The sequence below is a fragment of the Aplidium turbinatum genome, chromosome 12, assembly GCF_918807975.1.
Source record: "Aplidium turbinatum chromosome 12, kaAplTurb1.1, whole genome shotgun sequence".
NCBI lineage: Eukaryota > Metazoa > Chordata > Ascidiacea > Aplousobranchia > Polyclinidae > Aplidium > Aplidium turbinatum.
The window spans coordinates 11,744,977-11,765,721 of NC_137483.1; the positions used below are offsets into that span (position 1 = coordinate 11,744,977).

General features: G+C 38.3%; 2 protein-coding genes across 2 annotated transcripts; both read left to right on the top strand.

Annotated features, from left to right (window-relative positions):
- The first annotated feature begins 5,569 nt into the window (after positions 1-5,569).
- LOC145780816 (NF-kappa-B inhibitor-interacting Ras-like protein 2) lies at positions 5,570-7,736 on the top strand. Its single transcript, XM_082592457.1, has one exon. The coding sequence runs from the start codon at positions 5,616-5,618 to the stop codon at positions 6,183-6,185; it is 570 nt and encodes a 189-aa protein (XP_082448583.1). The 5' UTR covers positions 5,570-5,615; the 3' UTR covers positions 6,186-7,736.
- On the top strand, positions 6,395-18,474 carry LOC145780815 (ubiquitin carboxyl-terminal hydrolase MINDY-2-like). Its single transcript, XM_082592456.1, has 8 exons — positions 6,395-8,039; positions 8,993-9,050; positions 12,324-12,547; positions 13,288-13,390; positions 14,438-14,580; positions 15,228-15,398; positions 16,852-16,952; positions 17,147-18,474. Exons 1-8 carry the CDS (start codon positions 7,842-7,844, stop codon positions 17,310-17,312), a joined length of 1,164 nt encoding a protein of 387 aa, XP_082448582.1. The 5' UTR covers positions 6,395-7,841; the 3' UTR covers positions 17,313-18,474.
- Positions 18,475-20,745: the final 2,271 nt, after the last annotated feature.

Below are 20,745 nucleotides of genomic sequence, written 5' to 3' on the forward strand. Positions count from 1 at the left end.
AAACATTTTCGACTGTTACAAATGACAGCCAACGTTTAAAGTTTATTTCGGTATTCCAGTCGTCTGTTTTGTTGCGTATGTAGGTCGCAGTGTAGGCTACTGTAGGCTATGTTGTCGAAATGGGCGCAAAATAAAACATGTTATTATTATTATTATTCAGTTGACGGCAATGAAAGCTACATTTGCAAATACTCTACAACCATCACAGACCTATCCACACGACATAAAAATACAAACACATTCAAGCAGTCAGGCAAACACTGCCGGAGCAGCAAAATCAAAGATTGAGCAGAACCCTACACATGTTGTGGGACATCACGAGCTCTGCTACTTTGCTGATATCTTCTTAGCACTCATCTAGAAGCACTGGCACTAAATTTGTCACGAGAATATTTCATATGAAAGTTTTCCATTGGTCATTGAGTTTTATAAATTTCTCTAAATTGAGTTTTATAACTTTCTTTAAATTGTGTAAACGTAGCCTAGTGACAAAAACGACTTTACACAATTATTTCAGGTTCAATGAATAAAAGACATTCACTTACCAGGTTTTCATAGACATTGTCGTAAGTCATTCCTATAGTTTTATTTTGATCATTTCTAAAACTTCTTTCGGCCGTAATAGGCCTATCTCAATTGAATTCGATTTTTTATATTTTCGATGCAAGAAGCGAAAATTCCTCTTAGCGCTGTTGACATAAGCATTGTGCTTTCGGCTCTCCACGTAATTGTGTATTGAGCACAACCGCCATGATTGAACAGTCGAAGTGAATCGAGTGACGTCATAATCCCTTTAGCAAAGAATTACGTCATGGCCTTTGTCTTTCTTCATAAAAAAAACAAGTTCTTCTGCTAAATTGCATCTCCTCACGTTGATATAACACATCGCCGCATTCTAAAGCTTTGTTGCCTTCTTTCACTTCAACGCGTCATATTGCCCAGTCAAAGTTTAAATAGTGACGTCATAATGGAGTTTTCACAACAATTATTGTGCCTGCAGTATTGTTCTATGCACCGCGAGAGGAGAAAAAACGATTCGCCACATCGTTGAAAGTAAAAGTAGCGATCGTTTTGTGAAATCTCGCTTCAAGAAATTGAGGAGAGATTTCGACGCAACATGACTGCTCCTGAAGCAGGCCTATTGTGCAAGCTTTGCTACATTTAAAGTAAAGACGCCCCTTTGTTGGCGACACGAGAATCTCACCCACGTGGTCAAAATCAGACAATGAGCGAGACTGCTCTCAGAACAAAATCAACAAGTGATACTGCATCAATCGATTTTTTTTACATTGATTCAGCGTCTGCAGACAGGTCAGCAGCGCGGCGGCAGTGCAGCCGCAACTCAATGATTACATGATCACCACAATCATGCTGCTGTGTCGAGCGCTACTAAACATCAACAAGTGAATTCGATTAAGCTTACAAGTTGTTTTAAATTTTCTTGAACTGCACGCAAATTTTGAGGTTAGTCCTGAAAAAATGTTTTCAAAAATATTACAAAACATTTTAGTATAGTTAAACTTGAAAATTAAAAAAGCTTTTGTTAAACACAAGAAAAAAATGAAGACCTGGCAACTTGAATTAGCAACCACGTTTTTAAGTTTATCGCTTGTTAGTTACCTTACCAACGTCTGCAGACGTTGAATCAATGTAAAAAGAACGGATTATGCTAGTTGGGTATTGCAGGCGCCAAAGCCTAAACTTTCTGGAAGTGTTCTCTGAATCACAATACATTTATTGCACTAAATTATCTAAAGCAATTGAATATGAACAAACGATTTTTATCATGGCGTTGTTGGTACAAGAATACGGTATGCGAAAGAAACTGTGTTTTTCCACTAAACCACATGAGTCATTTAGTTAAAGAGTCATTTTATTGTTGGCTATTAATATTTTCAAAGAATAAATCCAGTGAAGCTGAAATAAAGTAGCCAACGTTGCAATTGTTTATTTTGTAGAAACGCGTAGGGCGAATGGAAACTTTAAACTGGTTCGGTATCAAGCACGTTATCGCGTTCGCGTTTTGTTGCTCCTACCTTTTTCTAGACCTCTGCTCCGTTTGGCATAAACAAACTTGGCAAACTGTTGGCTACACTTCTGACCAACGCTGGTCTTAAATATTCATAGTATACTTGTACGGTATCAAAAAATAATAACAGCATTGATAGCCTATTATAAAAATGTAAAATTGTAGCAAAATCATGGTATACATTTGCATAATTTTAAAGAAAACACCGAAATTGTTATGAATTGGCACAACGCTGGCAATGCTTCTGACCGATGTTAGCCAACCACACAACTGTGTTTTGAAGCAATACCACATGAAAAGAGGTTTGTGTTAGTAATTTTAAAGATTAAAACAAATAAACCTGAAATAAAATCTTTGAGACCTTTTTGAACGCATGATAAGAAATAAGTTATTGAAATTGATGGCGTATTGTTGGCAACATGTTGGACATAATTGCCAATCTTGTGCCCTCACATCCAGCATATGGCCGACGTTGCAATTGTTTATTTTGTGGAAACGTGTAGGGCTAATGGAAAGTTTGAACTGTTTGGGTATCAAGCACGTTATCGCGTTCGCGTTTTGTTGCTCCAGCCTTTTTCTAGACCTCTGCTCAGTTTGGCATAAACAAACTAAAATGAAACTACTTTGTTGGCAAACTGTTGGCTACACTTCTGACCAACGCTGGTCTTAAATATTCATAGTATACTTGTACGGTATCAGAAAATAATAACAGCATTGATAGCCTATTATTAAAATGTAAAATTGTAGCAAAATGATGGTATACATTTGCATAATTTTGAAGAAAACACCGAAACTGTTATGAATTGGCACAACGCTGGCAATGCTTCTGACCGATGTCAGCCAATCACACAACTGTGTTTTGAAGCAATACCACATGAAAAGAGGTTTGTGTTAGTATTTTTAAAGTTTAAAACAAATAAACCTGAAACAAAATCTTTAAGACCTTTTTGAACGCATAATAAGAAGTATTGAAATTGTTGGCGTAATGTTGGCAATGTTGGCAAAATGTTGGACAAAATTGCCAGCCTTGTGCCAACATACCCAGCATATAGCCGACGCTGGCCCAGCAATCAATGTTTGCTGGGTGGTGTACGCGTTGCACCCCCTCGTTTTTGGTAGCCGTGGGCTAATTTTTACAGAAATACACTGTTTGAAAAGAAGTTCAAGTGTGTGTTTCTTCGGTCATTATATACAGACGAACGGATTAGGGAACTTTATGTTAAAATTTTCCCAAGAAGAGATTATGGTTTACCGCTGTGACCACTGGGAAGAATAAGTAGAGTAGACAACCGGAAACAGATATTGCAGTCGGCTGCAGCGTAGGTCAGGTGTACGTCGGAAGGCGTACACTGATGCATAGCGCTCAAGTCCGCTTTCCGCAATGCAGGATAAAGATATGAAAAACAAACAAACACTCCACTAAAACATAGCATCTTTTTACTATAGTTTAATTTTATAGATGGCAATTATATACCGGTATCGTTATTTTACTAAAAAAAAACTAGAGGCCGTGCAATATCATATTTATTTACAATGCCAAATAACACCCATATGCCGACGTTGACACAGTCAAACAAGAAGCTTTAAGAAATTAATTTATCGGCAGCAGTGGCCGAGTGGTTAGCGCGTTGGGCTCGCAGTCGAGAGCCTGCATGTTCGACTCCAGCCACCCGCATTTGCTGTTGTTTCTCTGGGCAAGAAACTTTACGATAATTGCCTCTTCCCATGGTCGATTTCGAGTAATGGGTAGTACCAAATTTAAGTCATAAGTAGAGTAGACAACCGGAAACAGACATTGCCGTCGGCTGCAGCGTTGGTCAGGTGTACGTCGGAAGGCATACACCGATGCATAGCGCTCAAGACCGTTTTTCCGCAATGCAGGATAAAGATAATAAAAAAAACAAATTAAATCAATTTATGCGTTTTGATAGCGCCGCATAATAGAGTAAATAAAATAACTAGCCTACGTTGCGCAATGGACGGCACGCGGGCACGATCAGAAATAGTCGCAAACAAATAAAAACGGTCATCAAGTTAGCCAGCAACCTGCAACAAAACTTTTTAATGTACGCTTATAATATGTAATTAGATGTGCAAAAACAGGCACACTGTTTTGATGACAAGCAAAGATAAGCAAGTAACAATGACACTTATTACTTCCTGAAAAAGAATTTTGCGGGGAAACTCTAATTAGCGACTTCACTTCAGTCTATCTTTTGTGGCAAACTAAACTCTAGAACCTGAGTCCTACTCCTGATCATAGCATACAATCGACAAGAATGAAAGTAAAGCATAAGCTGTAACGAAAAAAAGGTGTGGGGATCGAAAATTATTTATGAATTAAAATTTCTACTTTGTCGATTCTATGGTCAGGTTTTAGTAGTCTATTTACCATTTTATTTTTGTCTACATGATGTCAGTACAATCAGTGGGGAAAATTCGAGGAGGAATTCTTTACGCAGGAGAATAATTAGTTCTCATACATCAGAGTATTGCAACTGTCGGAGCTGGTATACAAGTCCCCTTCCCCCCTTGGTAACTCATGACAAAGACAAGACTCGACCAAACATAAAAAACAACTGAACTTTCTATTCATTTATGCCTACTAGTCAGTGTTGGAGCAGTTTTGTTTCTAAATAACGTGTATTGCTTCGACTTAAAGTTTTTTTAGACCAGACTTCGACTTTGTTTCTTCTACTTATTTGGCAGAATGTTTGAAATGGCAAAGTGTCGTTTTTTAGTTTGACTCGGATCATACTGTATCTTGAAGGCTGAACTAGTCTACCATTTTAATTGTCCTCAATCGTTGATGAATTCAACACAATAGGAAATTGCAACCAGCCGTGGAAAGATTGTTCTTTGTGAAGCTTTCAAATCAGCAGACTGGTGATGTTGCCAAGTTTTGATATTTCAATACAAAGCTTCGTGGCTTCACAAGTTTATGGTGCCGAGAGGCAGTTAGGCATGATTAAATTGGTTATCTCCAGTGTTGTACGTTGACGCTGGGGCCAGCGCTGTCAGTGTATTTTTTAGTTGACGGAAGTGATAGCGCCGTCAATTACGGTATTTTGCCGATTTTAAGTGTTACGGTAGTAGGCCTACGTGCTATGCGTCATTTTTCGTTTTCATGAAAAATCTCGTTTCACAATGAGAGTTAAATTTTGTTAGACATATTGACTTTCAAACTGATAGCAATGAACAATCTTTTTATGTGGCAGCTGTTCGTCTATCCAATTATGCAGTTTCAAGTTTGTTTATCGTATCCTGGGTTAATCTGAAAGACAAATTCTTTTTTTGCAGGTCAAAACAGTCTCAAAAACCAAACTCATTAAAAGTCGAATACTTCCATTTTGTGAGACCCTGGCTAAAATAGCGCTATCATAGCGAAATTGACGGCGTCAACGTTAATTTCTTTAAGAGCTGACACAGTACAGTGCTTTACGCCTTGAAGTTTTTCGGGAGTTTGCGCTAACGCTGACACCGTCAATTTATTTCATTGACGCGTACAACACTGGTTATCTCTTTTGTCCTTTAGTTTAAGTGAGCATCTGTGATAGGATTTGCATAACTCTTGGAACTTTTTAAAATGGGAAAAATTGCAAGGATTGTAGTATGTGGTGCAAGTGGAACTGGAAAAACTTCTATATTAGAGAAAGTGATATATGGAGATCATGCTTTGAATACATCTTACAAAACTATTGAAGACACATACATGGCTCAAATTGATACAGACAGAGGAGTGAAAGAAACTGTTCGCATCCAAGACACGCCAGGAAGTGACTGTACTCCTTCAAATCTCTATAAACATTATTTCCATTTTGGTGAAGGATTTGTCCTTGTCTTTAGCGTCACTAGCAAAGAGTCTTTTAACTGCATTACCAACTTAAAAAAAGAAATTGATCGAAATCGTGACAAGAAAGACATAACAATTGTTGTCATCGGTAATAAATGTGATTTGCATGCTGAACGCAAAGTGGATAGTGCTACTGCTCAAAATTGGGCTATGAAAGAGAAAGTTCGTTTATATGAAACTTCAATTAATAGTCGAAAGTTGTTGGCTGAGCCATTTTTATACCTTTGTAGCAAAATGACACAACCTGCAGTAAAATCAACACTGTTGGGAGGTAGGCGTTTGAAGCAGCAAAGTGTGGATTAACATTTTTAGCAAAAGGCTGTTTTAGGATGCTGCTTCCATTTCTTTGTCATTTATTCTGGAATTTGTCAATCATTAAAAATAAATTAATTTTGTATTGTTTGCTTCAGGCTTGCTTTTTACAAAGTTATGTTTATGTAATACATAATTATATATAATATATATACTGTATTTCTGTTTTTCTTTCGTTTGTCACCTTTATGTCCACATGTTAATAATAAGTTTAAGTTCAAAAACTGTTGTTTAGACAGAACCTCAACCATTTAACTTCAATATGCTATTATGCTTAAAGTGCTTATTCTAATTATAGCAATATTCTAATATACTTGTCCTGCTAACATGCATTTGGCATCAATTACACATATTGTTGATGTGACTGGGGTAATGAAATGTCCTATGTATTTTAAGTCAGTTGTATTATTCACGGGTCTGCTACTATTCGGTGAGTCCGATTCGGTGAGTTCCTAACTCCTGACCCCTAACCTCTAACCCTTAAACGGCAACGATAATTAGGCTACGGTACCCGATAATTAAAAAAAATAAATAAAAAACCACCGAATAGAGAATCGAACTCACCGAATTGGACTCACCAAAACGGGCCATTGCGATTATTCACACATGTTATAAAGCAGTCCATTTAACAGTACTGCTTTACAAATAATGCCTATTTTCTCTCAATTGCTACTGTCATGAAAAAGCTGATGTTAGGATTGAATCTTTTGTTGTGGCCAATGTGGCACTTGAATTTTGAAAAGTTTAAATTTTTGTGAAGCTTTGAAAACTCTTGTAATTAATGAAAGAAACTAATACTGTTTAATTTCTAGTTCTAGGTCACAACAAAAAATAAACTCATCAAAGTATGAACCATGGCCACTGGCCAAGTGGCCTGTATATTCTCCTAAGAACTTATTGACCAATGTATTGCCTTGGTGAAGCAAACCGATCTTAGGTCTTGGCCCTTGGGGTAATTTCCAACATTGAACATTTTATGCAATTATATAATGAAATACATGATACTTGTAGGAAAAAATTCAATACAGTATTGCATTATGTAGCCTATGGTGTTGAATCTTTGTTACTATTGCATCAATAGATACTGCTCAAGAGAATGTGATTGTTGTGTCTTTCGCGAGGCGCTTAATAAAATGCTTGAAGTTTGACACAAAGATTGGCTTCCTTACTTTTTCATACACATAATCTAAATCTTCAGCAATCTGGCAAAAGCCTCAATACAACTATGGAAACTAAATGTTGGTGATCTACTGTTGAATTCTTTTGAGCCGCAATTGAGTATAAAATGTGGTAGATTGCATTTAGTATGTGATTGGTTATAAAATTATTTTATAAGCAAACTTGACATTGTCTATTAATATAGGTTAGTAAGTTACCGGTATTAAAAATGTTATTGCTTTGAACATTTTTGACTCCATGCAGAACAACTTGCAACATAGATTCATGACAAGTTGACAATGATGATTCATGATAAGTATTACCTTTTTTGGCAATATGTACTTGGCCCACATATTCCCACATCTTGAATGACTGTGCTTTATAGTAGGAAGTAGGTGACGCACATTTATAGCTGTAGTGACTACTGTATTTATTTGTGTTGTGTTGATTCTGCAAAGAGGCCACGCAGTTAGTTTCAATCGTAACAGAATGGCTAAAGATGGTGTGGCTTCTGATTCGACACCTGTTTCTCAAAGCAACAGCGCCACAACATTTGAAGATGACAATAACACTTACCACATTAAATGGATAGAGTGGGGAGATGAGAAAACGGCGATTATAACACAAAACAAAAACGGTCCTTGTCCTTTGTTGGCCATATTCAATTGTTTACTTCTTTCCAAACGGGTAAGAAATTTACATTGGTAGACATGTTTTTCAAGACATATATCCTATGGTTAAGTATAGGATATACGTCTGTAGTTGCTGTTGTTCAACTTTAGTATGATGATGTGGCTAGCTAATGTTAGCTATCAAGCTTATTTCACACAAGTGTTTCATAAGGCTGTGTGCATGTCAAAAGTGTGTAGGCTATAACTACATCCATTTTTGTGAATATCTGCAAATCATTAGAATCTAGTTCTAGTGTTTGATTTGCTGTTTGGTATTTCTTGCTGGAGAGCTCTCTCGTCTTTGTCTAACTTGAAAGCTAAGTTGGTAGTCTATGGTGTTGGTAGCCTATGGTGTTTCCAAAATTAGATTTGTATTATGAAAAAGCACCAGCGTGCTTGTAACACCACTGTTATTCTTATTACGTTTACAGCATAGGCATATATATGCCATATACATCTTACAAAAAACATTAAAAATCTCTTTGCCTTTGTATTACCAGTGTCAGTAGGTGTAGTCGTAGGTAGGCGCAAGTTTTTTTTAAAATACATTGTTGACATATTGCTTAAAAAAAAATTAAGATGTCAGAATTTGCCCAGTATTTTTTGCTTGTAGTATTTAAAACAACTGTTAATAAACGCAGAGAACCAAGTACAGTAATATTACAAGGAGAGGCGTCACTTTAAGTTAACCCACAAATGCCCACTATGTAATTAGAAACTGTGCTAAGCCCTGTGGTGTTTTGTAGATGGTGCATCAAGTCAAACTTCCTACTAAAGCGAAAACGCTAATCAAATTTTTGAGGTACACAGACTTAGTTGTGGAACACCCTGTTGTAGTTTGTTTGGGATGTATTTGTGTTGTCTATTGGTAGTTTTGTTTCATCACAGCTGAGTCTTGAAACAATGTTACCATTGGTATTACCTTGTGGCGCAAACTTGCTTTTGAAGTATTTGCGATTTTATTTATAGATTACCTTGTCAACAGTTCTTGAACTGATATCTTCAGAGCAAATCATCGATTACATCGGTGAGTATGAAAGCGAATTGTTATTAAATCTAAACTAATAATCCATCAATTTTGTGAATCGTTAATATCTACATTGACATTGCGAAGTGAGTGCTCAGCAATCATGCTGCTGAAAGCAAAAATCAAGCTTGTAAAGAGAATTGTGTTCAGTGTTCATTTAAATCGACTTCGGGTGATAACGATGTTTGAAGTGCAACACTTTACCGCCGAAATTTTGTCACACCGATAAACATGATTCAGCTGAAAGTGATCGGAATGGCCTGTTTCGGCTAGTCCGATTCGGCTAGTTTCCTATTCGGGTACAGTCTTTCTCGGCTAGTTCCTTATTCAGCAAATTTTTGAAAATCCAACCATAATCCTTCTGTAATCCAACAAAATCCTCAAGTAAATCCAACAAACCAGCCGAAAAAGACTGCAGCCGAATCGGACTAGCCGAATTGGACCAGCCGAGTCGGACTAGTCGAATAGTAGCAGACTCGAAAGTGATACCCCTTACCCACACTCATGCAACGAAAATAAGTGAAGGATGTTGAATGCCCGAGTTCCTGCAAAGAACTTTCTGTGTAGCTGATTGAAAAGAATGTATACGTTGAAGTTCAATACCCTGTAGCCTGTTCTTCGGCAATTCTCAAAATGTGATAGTTCTACGCTAGATTTGTGATACATACATAATTATACACAACTCTGTATGAGGTTCGGGCTGTGATGCAATTGCCCTGTTTGCTGAATGCGAGGAACCTAATGCACACTAAAAAATTTGAATTTATCTCGCTATCATGTCAAACAATTACTTACAAATTTTCTAATCAATTGATGTAACAACTCTAGAATAATTAATTAATTAATTATTATTGGTATGATTGCGTAGCAACGAAAACACGTTGGTTTTGTGAGGCTTTTAGTTACTTTTGTTTTCATGATAAGTAAACTGAATTTGTGATTGCTTTTATAATTTGCAATCATATGCTGTCGAAGTTGATAGAATATACTTTTTTTCGACTTGTACTTTGGGGAGTGCCAAGGAGATGAACACACAAAGAGCTGTTTCAAGTGTAGGCTTTAGCTTATCGTTTTCCTGGATGGTGCAAAACGTTTTCCGCAAATCCCATAAAGTCCTACTGGCCAGAAAATGTAACGGCATTGGCGTTAAAACTGCGCGAAAAGGGCAAATTTTATTAGCTGGGAAGGCCCTCCTGCATCTAACTACATATCCTCGGCAATGCCATGTCCCAAATCCACAAACCAATACTTTTTTACGTTCATTTAACGGTACACCGACAACTGGGCGAGACAAAGTGGGCGATACCCACTTGGGCGAGACCAGGTGGGCAACCAGAGAAGTGGGCGACGAGTCAAGTGGGCGACGAGTCAAGTGGGCGACGAGCCAATTGGGCGACAGACCAAGTGGGCGACGAGCCAAGTGGGCGACGGCCAGAGTGGGTGACGGAAGCGAAAGTTTTTTTACTTTTAATTTTTACTTTAAAATACAATGATTGATTTGTGGAAGGGAGGCAATGAGAGTTCTCACGCTGAGTGTCACGAAGCATTGGAAGCAACATTTTCATTATTTTTTGTAGTCTAGTAATAGCGCTTGCTGTTTGATGTTAATTTGCATTGTGACATCATCTTGACACATTATTTTGCAATTTGCGGCGTCAGGGTTTATCGTGAAGCTTAAGAGAAACCTCTCAGAAAAGAGACAAATGAATGGCCAAAGAGTGGTTTAAGTCAGTTATGAACGCTCCCTAACCGTTATCGAAGCTTGTCAGAATAAAATATGCCTTTTAATTTTTACTTTAAAATACAATGGTTGATTTGTGGAAGGGAGGCAATGAGAGTTCTCACGCTGAGTTTCACGAAGCATTGGAAGCAACATTTTCATTATTTTTTGTAGTCTAGTAATAGCGCTTGCTGTTTGATGTTAATTTGCATTGTGACATCATCTTGATACATTATTTTGCAATTTGCGGCGTCAGGGTTTATCGTGAAGCTCAAGAGAAACCCCTCAGAAAAGGGACAAACGAATGGCCAAAGAGTGGTTGAAGTCAGTTATGAACGTTCCCTAACTACTTTAAAATACAATGGTTGATTTGTGGAAAGGAGGCAATGAGAGTTCTCACGCTGAGTTTCACGAAGCATTGGAAGCAACATTTTCATTATTTTCTGTAGTCTAGTAATAGCGCTTGCTGTTTGATGTTAATTTGCATTATGACATCATCTTGACACATTATTTTGCAATTTGCGGCGTCAGGGTTTATCGTGAAGCTTAAGAGAAACCCCTCAGAAAAGGGACAAACGAATGGCCAAAGAGTGGTTGAAGTCAGTTATGAACGTTCCCTAACCGTTATCAAAGCTTGTCAGTATAAAATATGACTTTTAATTTTTACTTTAAAATACAATGGTTGATTTATATATTTTTTTGGACATTTTGACCGAATTGACTATATTTTTTTCGGACATTTTGCTAAAAAATCGGTCAATGACCGAAAAAAAAAACAGCTCACAATTACGACCTAAAAATTGAAAAATATGACTTTATTTTTAGAGCATCAAAGTTATGCTAATCTCCGTAGTTAATGATTCGTATGTAAGTTTTCACACGTATTTTAAACAATAACACACTCGAACAACTAACAAAAACTTCTGTTTCGCTTGAAAATCACTACAAACATTCAAATGTCTAATGCATGTACCTACCAAACCAGCTACTTAGTAGTTAAGATCTCAGCACTGGCTGACCTAGTGAACTACCGCAAGTGTTTATAACATTCAGAGACTGGATTGTGTGTTGCAAAATAATGTGTCAAGATGATGTCACAATGCAAATTAACATCAAACAGCAAGCGCTATTACTAGACTACAAAAAATAATGAAAATGTTGCTTCCAATGCTTCGTGAAACTCAGCGTGAGAACTCTCATTGCCTCCCTTCCACAAATCAATCATTGTATTTTGAAGTAAAAATTAAAAGTCATAAAACTTTCGCTTCCGTCACCCACTTTGGCCGTCGCCCACTTGACTCGTCGCCCACTTGGTCCATCGCCCACTTGTCTCGTTGCCCACCTGGTCTCGCCCAAGTGGGTATCGCCCACTTTGCCTCGCCCAGTTGTCGTGTACCGTTCATTTAACGCCTTCAGACATAGGCTGGGTTGTATTATAATTAGTTTGCTGGCTTGGTTGCATGACTCATTCTATGGACGAGCGTTGTTTCATACAAACGTATTTCGAAATCAGTTCTTCAAGCTGTATTTTCTCAAATTGCTTTGTGTTTCAGGCGGCTTGTTATATGAAGAAGCGCCCCCGGCCGTCTCCGACGAAGAAAGACTAAACTACGAGCAAAATATCTCCGACGCCTTCGCCGTGTTTTGCAAGTTGCAGACGGGCATTGATGTCAATGTTCAATTTAAAAATGTGTCCAGTTTCGAGTGCACTTCTGAAGTCACAGTGTTTGATGTGCTGAGAATACCGTTATATCATGGCTGGCTCCCTGATCCGCAGGTAAGAGCTTTATTAACTCTGTTTCTAACGCGCGTGGAGAAAACATCTCCCATTGTGATTCTGCGGAATGGCCCGTTTCGGTGAGTCCGATTCGGTGAGTCCGATTCGGTGAGTCCGACCCCTTAACGGGGGATTTTTTCAATTTTTTTTTTAACTTATTGGGTACCGTAGCCTAATTATCATTGCCGTTTTAGGATTAGGGGTTAGAGGTTAGCCTAGGAATTCACCGAATCAGACTCACAGAATAGTAGCAGACCCATGATTCTGGTTAGCATGACCGTGTCATGTTAGTATGATATAGAACATATCAGGGATAAGTTGTAGCAATTGCAAACAAAGCGCTCAATGCACAGCTAGTCAATTATAGAAAATCTAAACTGGCTAAGTCATGCGCTACATGAGGTTTCATGCTGGGTGGCCTAGTAATCGTCAGGTACAACACTGACTCAAATAAAAAGCCATTAAGCATGCTTAATATATGTTTATAATGTATGCTTATTCTATTTGAATAAGTGTAGCACGTAATGATTGCCAGAAAACCTATCACGAACCTTAGGTCGCGCATGACTTAGTTAGTTTAGATTTTCTGTAATTTTATTTACGGCAAATACAGCAAATTCTATCACAGTTACTTTCACCACTTTACAGGGAAGATATTTTCAGTATTTCTATTTGCTGTATGTGTCAAACCATTCGTCATCGAAGGAAATGTTTAATTTGTATACGTATCTTTTTTTAAGGATGCAGAAACTCATGCTGTGCTAAGTCCATGCAGCTACAACTTAATTGTCGACAAGATTATCAGCAGCAAGGATTCCAATGATGAACAAGTTATTAAAGAAGGTGGCGTGTTTGTAAACTTCCCAAGCTAGCAAAATCCCTCCTTTTCCATTGATTTAACATCTGCAAAAGTTGAATTAATATAATAAGAAGGGAATCTGCTAAGCTGGGCTTAGCTCTGCTGTTGATCAAATCGCTTTGTACGGCAATTCGACGTCTCTAAGCGTTGAGTAAACAATTCGCGGGTATCGTAACGTTTCAATCTCTTTTATTGACCACCGTTCTTGCAAGTCCTTACATTGTTCAGAATAAGAAATATAAGATTTGCTGCTTGACTTTCAAGCTGTAACAGCAGCGCAGCAGAGTTCGTAATTAAAACAATAAGTAATTAAACACAACCCCAGACCGCAAAATCCGTCATTGCAGACGTTGAATCAATGTAAAAATAACAGATTTTGCTGCCTGGGACAGTACCTGCCCAGTTAACAAAACATCATTTTTACGTCGTTAGCCATTGAAACGATGCGAAAGGTAGCAACCATTATTGGCTTGATATAATCCTACTCAAGGTGGACTGGCATTGACGTGACTAATAATATTTGTTTGTATTCGGCTGATTTGTTCAGTAACTATAGTAGCTACCTTCACATTTTCCTCATCAAGTTAGGATTTTCTGACAACGTTTCCAGACAAGAAAATCCGTCATGTTTACGTTGATTCAACATCTGCAGACGTTGAATTGCAGTTGAGTTGTTGTTACAATGCAAAAGCGACGGATTTTGCTGTCTGGATTGTCACTTGTCGATTTGATATCTGCGTCCTGATGATGCCTGCAGATTAAGATTGTGTTAATGACAAAACGATGCATAGCTGATGAACAAAGCACATTTAAAATACGGTGCTTTGTATTGCGAAAGTAAAATGACGTATATCCGCTTTCTTGGTTAACTGATTTTTAATATATAATCTTATTCGATGTTGTTTAATGGACGCTTTTATTATGAATAAGATTACAGCTCGTTTGAGTGTGCTTTTAGACTTCGAAGATGTTGACTTGTTTTATTTTCTGGCTTACTCAACATAAAGCGATACTTCGTCTGTTCTTTGCAGGCTTGATCGCCGAGGAGTTTTTAAATTCCACAGCCTCTCAACTCACTTACCATGGTGTGGTGAAGATCCTGGAGACGATGGAAGAATACCAGCTTGGGGTCTTCTTCCGAAACAATCATTTTAGCACGCTGTACAAAAAAGGGGTAAATGATGCTGTAAATTCTTCTTTCCAAACCAGATCATTCTTAAAGAACGTCTGAAGTCATTTTCAAATTGTTTTTTTAACATATATGTATAATTATAAAAAAATATATAATTATATAATAAATATATAATTATATATATTTTTATAGAAAGTACTTTTTTGTAAGCAAACGCAGTTAGCAACGAAGTGAGACTTTAGATTCGCCCTGTTTTTAGCCTTAGTTGGTAGTTGCGGCCTGATATTGATCAAAAATAGTGTCATGGCACGCCTACATCAGTACGGGCGATGCCATGCCCTTATTTTTGTATCCTTCCATTAATGCAACGTTGTTGAGTAATTGCACATTTACTTCTACTTTCAACAAGAATCCTTTTGAAACGTTTTTGCTAGAGCAAATCCCGTAGCCACAAAGCTTCTATTAAAAGTGGATGTGTGTAATCGTGCACTGCCTACTCAGTTCTCATGTGTTACGATAGTACAACAAATACTGAAGTCTGTCAAAAACATCCTTCTGTGCCCATAGCGCACTAACCTAAATTATGTCAGCCCATTAACGCAGTGTATGACATGCTATGTAAAATTCGTTTTTTATTTATTTTTAGCAAACACATTGTACACATAACGAGTGATTATTTTTATTTACAGAACGAACTTTTCACTCTTGTAACTGACCAAGGCTTCTTGTCGAAGCCTAACATTGTTTGGGAGACTCTCTCCAACGTGCAGGGGGACACAGTTTTTACGGACAGCAAGTTTCTCAGCGCACCCCCCGAAAGCCCTAACCAGACCGTCACGTCAGAGCAACAGCTAGAACAAGTAAAAAAGAAATCTTTGTCACTTTATTTTTATGACTCCAACAAGGCTTCGAGTTTGTGTGCTGAAGGCTGAAGTTGGCCGTTGTCTAGAATCTCTTGATGTTCAGCGGCGAATTTATGTCGTCTGTCATTTTTTGCTCTACTGTCATTGTCAAGCATGCTTTTAACAAAGGCTTTAGATAGAGTAAGCAAGTTTATTTTTCAACCGATTGATCAGCTGTGTCTTTCCTTTATGAATTCCAGGGATTCATAGTGTTGTAGGGATCGCCAACTCAGCTGGATATCTGACAAGCGGAGTGTAAAAGTGTTGCCGGATATTTTTTAAATTTTTAGAAAAAATATTATTTTAGCAATTTTAAAGTAGTAGTTGCCCAAAACTTGCCCGTAAATAACTATTTTAAAACTAATCTAAACCAATTTTATTTTTCACTTATCAAACTATCATATTTTTGGCAAGTTTAACCTCTCTGGTGCATAAAACATATTACTTCAAAAATAATTACCTGCTTCAACACTTAAAACATGAAGCTTTTTATTCCTGAGCTGTATTTTAATTTTTTTTTGTTCTTAAATTGTTGGTAATATACTTTTTTAAACCTGTAAATCTTATTTAAGTTTTGTACATAAATTCAGCACATTCTTATTGCAAAGTAACACAACTACAAACTACTTTAACTCAATCTTGTGCAACCTTAAACTTCAGGTTAGTTTTAAACGGACAAGCTTTGGGCGACCACAACTGTTTGAAAATGCCAAAAAATTAGTTTTTCTAAAAATTTAAAAAATATTTGGCAACACTTTTACACTCCGCTTGTCCGATATTCAGCCGCGTTGGTCATCCCTATACTATGAATCCTTGATGAACTCCCTCCATTTTGATATGCCCTTTGATTATGTTAGTCTTTCCGGCATTCTGTTCAGTCGCGCAATCACCTTGATGCTGTCAAAGTATTTTATATTTTGTTGTCCTTTTGTTCGTTTGTCTTGCATCATCCCACTCAACATTACACTTTTCAATGAGTTGCAAGTTTATACTTGGCAAAAATGCTTATCATGGAATATATTGTATTTGTTTTTGGTTTTAGTTGGTGCAATGAATGCATGCGTAGTTTATGAATTATACAGTAGATGATGGTGCAAAACAGTAAAGATGCGTAAATCACGTGCTTCTTTAAACTATTTTACCGCCTTTTTTAACCATTATTCTGACCAATAACACATTGAGGTTTACTTACTTTCACCATTTTTCTCCATCTCATTCTGTCCATCGAATCTTTCTCTTTTGGTTCAACCTTGTCTGCTTTTTTACAATATAAAGGATAACCGATTTGCTGGCTGGGATCAAGATTGTACATTGTGGTAATAATGTTGAAAAGCCTCATGATGCTCACATGGCTTCGATTTTGATCACAAGCCACTCATCTCATTTACCTGTGCACTCTGTTGTCATACAGGATTCCCAGTTGGCTCGTGCTTTGTCATTTCAAGATGAAGGCCCTTCAGCAGCATCACCTCCCGAGGATTTTTTGGTCCCAACATTTCACGAAGAAACCGAGTGAGTTCCTTGATTGGTCGATGGCCATGTGTTTCTACTTTACGCATAATAGTTATGTATTACATAAAAGAAAGACGTGAAAAACAATTAGAATAAACAAACAGAACATATTGTGATTGTCAACAACCTTCGTCACCTCAACTTTTTCTACAATAACTTATTTGAATACATTCTCGTTTATCATCACTTTTCAGCCGCCAGCTTGCAGAAACACTTCAACGAGAATACGACCAGCAGGTGGCAGCCTCGATCGAGCCTCGGTCTGGTCCAAGCCAACCACGTGACCAGCCGCTCAGCGAGCAAAATGAGCGACCGAGACGATCTGCAGAGGAGAAAAGTGACAAGTGCTGCGTGTTATGATGACTTATAAAAAGTTAATTTCACGAGAGCATAGCGCTCTCTTAAAAGTTCCTGTACCTTTTTCTCTGAGAATGAAAAGCATGGGGTGCGTGTGGTTTGTGTACTTGTTCAAGATTATTACGTTTTTCGGTGCAGTAACATGTATTTTTTGCTGAATTAGCAAATGATCGACCTTTTTTGACGTCATAGTGAATCATCACTGAAGCCATTTGCATGAATAAGTCTGCTGGAGGCTTGGGTCGCGCAGAAGTTTTCCATAGTTATTATTGAGTATATACCTTGTGCTATTTTTTTGTGACACTGCTAAAGATGTATTATTACCATGCCTGCAGATGTTAAGATCGTTATTGTTATTGTTGTTCAATGCGAAGTATTTTAAGGCCCTTTTCTTTCTACTGCTGTATGAAAGTTTTCAATATTAAGAAAATTCTATCTTGTTATGCATTAATTTGAGTTGACCGCACTATAAAGTTGCTGCAAAGTTTATTAAAACTTATTTTTGAAATTCCACTTCAAAACCCCAATGTAACGGGGTTTTCTTGACAGTTTTATAATATTTCACTTTAAATTCATAAATTATTAAAATTCTGTGTGGATTGATATTGTTATTATTTTGAAAGTAAAATATATCTTTCTCCCGTTTCACGTTGCGCCAACGTCTTCTGTGGATGTTCAAGACGATGTAAACTGATTAATTATTATATCGATGTTGAAATGCACAGTGATACTGTGACTACCGTCTAGTGAAAAGTGATTTTTTTTTGTCAAGTACACGATTTAAAAGGAAAGTTTCTGTGCAAAATTTACACTTCTGCACCGTTTTTATTTTCAACTTGCTGCACGTTTGCCTTGCAACTCGGAGCTAAAATGACCCCAGTTGCTAGCAATTTTGAGCTAAATTGTTATAGAATTTTAATTTCTGTTGGATCGCGTTCGAAACCAGGGTTTGATTACAGCAAAACACTTTTTATTAAATTTTCTCAAAAAACAAGAGATCAGAACAGTGTTATTTATCCAAAGGATTTAAATCAACCCAAATTTCATCATGACACGTTTATAGCATGCTGGTGTCATTTGCTGGTCTTACAGCTACTGCTACAATTTCTAAATATTCTCAGTTATGTGTTATGCGTCTTTAATGAAAGTAATACATGAAACTTGCAATTGGAAATTGGTGCTGCTGTGTATCCGGAAATTCTTTGGCTCTATTTTTACAACCCGGTCTCTGGATGAGTGGTTAGTGTGTCTGCCTCTGAATCAGTAAGCATGGGTTCGATACCCTGTTGGGTCATAACAAAAGCTTTCTTACAAGTTACTCTTGCCTGTAGTACTTGGCGCTCATCAAAGGAACGAATTCAAAATAATATTGTTTTCTCTTGAGCGTCTGTGCACTATGCAGCTGCGCTGACATAGCCTACTTTGCAAAGCGCTTAGACTTAGAGTAACCCGCATCTCCGGTAGATACATTCGCTTCATGGCCGAGTGGTGACAACCTTGGTAAGAAGCTGGAATGATGCCGCTCCACAACGTGCAATCCATTTTCCATCAAACGCTGAAAGGCGACGTCTTGTGAGTGAAGTATTGACAATTTTATACACTGCTTCATGAAGAATCATATTCAGTTCATGAAAACGATAATTCTCTCACATAATATAACAAACTCGTGACAATATATAATTTAGCAGGCCCGTAGCCAGGGGGGGTTCCCGGGAACCCCCCCTTGAGCCGAAAAGGTCCACAATTTGGAGAAGGTGTAGTGTACATACGATCGCATGATCAGCTGAAACCTTCCAGATAGTTCTGAATATGTTAATATATTGTTGCTTGTTTAGAACATGGGTCCGCAAATACTTGTTGGCGCGACCCAAAAGACAATCGTTCGAAATCTTCGTGGCCCAAACGTTTCAGAAGAATATAATGTTGCGCAAAATCTTTTGTAATTTAATATCAACTTCAATACGGTTGTCCCTGCTTATTAAGCCTACATCGGGACCGGACAATTTTGGGCTTATTGTGCGGGGGGGAATTTTCTACCACTTCTATACTTTCAGGAATGGACCAAATTGGGCTTAATAAGCGAGTGGACCTACTAACTGTGGTCGTCGTTGTGTAAGCCTCTGGGGCCGAGGATCTTCCCTTTTATCACCCCAGATTCACGATGTTCCATGACTACACTGGAAGGCCACTAGAGAGCAGTTAGTCTTTGGTTTCATCTTCCACTCCGTTCTACAGTGATTGATGATGTGGTCTGCGGTCTGTTCCTCGTCACTACATTCACAGGAGGAGGAAGAGGCCATTCACCATTGGTGCATGGTTAAGCGGAAAAGCCCGACGCCCGTACGAAAACTGTTGAGGCGCACCCATGCCTGTCTTTGTAGTGTCAGGCCTATGGAGCATGTGTCGGCGTAGGAAATTAACGAATGGAGTCTGGTAATATAGGCTACTTGACTTCCGTTCAGAATTCCATAGATGGTCTGCCCAAGTAGCCACAGAGATGTTTTGTTCATCGTTGATTAGAAGTTGAGCGTCTGGCACGAATGGGTGTCTTAATTGATTTTAGTCGACGGGAGTGCTCGCTTGGAGAGCAGAGATCTTGTGAGGGAGAAGATGGTTAGGCTCCAGTGCACGTCGACTGAGAGACAGAGTGGCTTCTTCACGACGAAGATCAGCGGGTTGGATGCCAGCGAGAATGGGGAGATTGTCTAATGGTGTGGGACGCAGGCATCCGGTCACTGCGCAAGGCGCTGTTTATGGCTGTGTCGATGTTGTGGCAGTGAGCACTGCAGCACCAAACAGGTGCACAGTACTCTGATGAAGAGTAGACAAGAGCTAAGGCTGCTATGCGCAAAATGTCAACTCTCGCTCCCCAGCTGAAGCCTGCCAGGCGCTTTAGCCGAGCGCGGATGTCAGTTTCTTGCGAGTGACACCAAATGGTGGTGGTATGTGAGCGATCTGTCTAGTGTCACCCCAAGATATTTTGGTTCGGGGCAGAAAGACAGAGGTTTTCCATTGCTCTGAACATGTAGCTCACGATCAACTTCCCGATGTTTTAGGTGGAAAGACGAAAGTCAATACGTCAAAGAGTATATGATTGTATTTATTTTTGACATACAAGTTATACTTATAGTAAGTTTAAACCCTTTTGCGACCCATTGTGGAAGGTCTCGCGACCCAAATTTGGGTCGCGACCAACTATTTGCGGATCCCTGGTTTAGAACCTCGCATATCGTAAACAATTTAGGCTAAAAGCGAATAGCTGAAATTGTTATATTGCAAAATGTGCAGTAGCTTACATGACCTTACAAGGGCATCCGTCCCCTCTGCCCGGTTCTGGCGCCCCTGTAGATGTGCTATTGTTAATGTGAAAATTGTTTGTAGCCTGATGGCCACCTAAAGATATGGCCTGATTTGTCACATTTTGCAGAAATTTCCA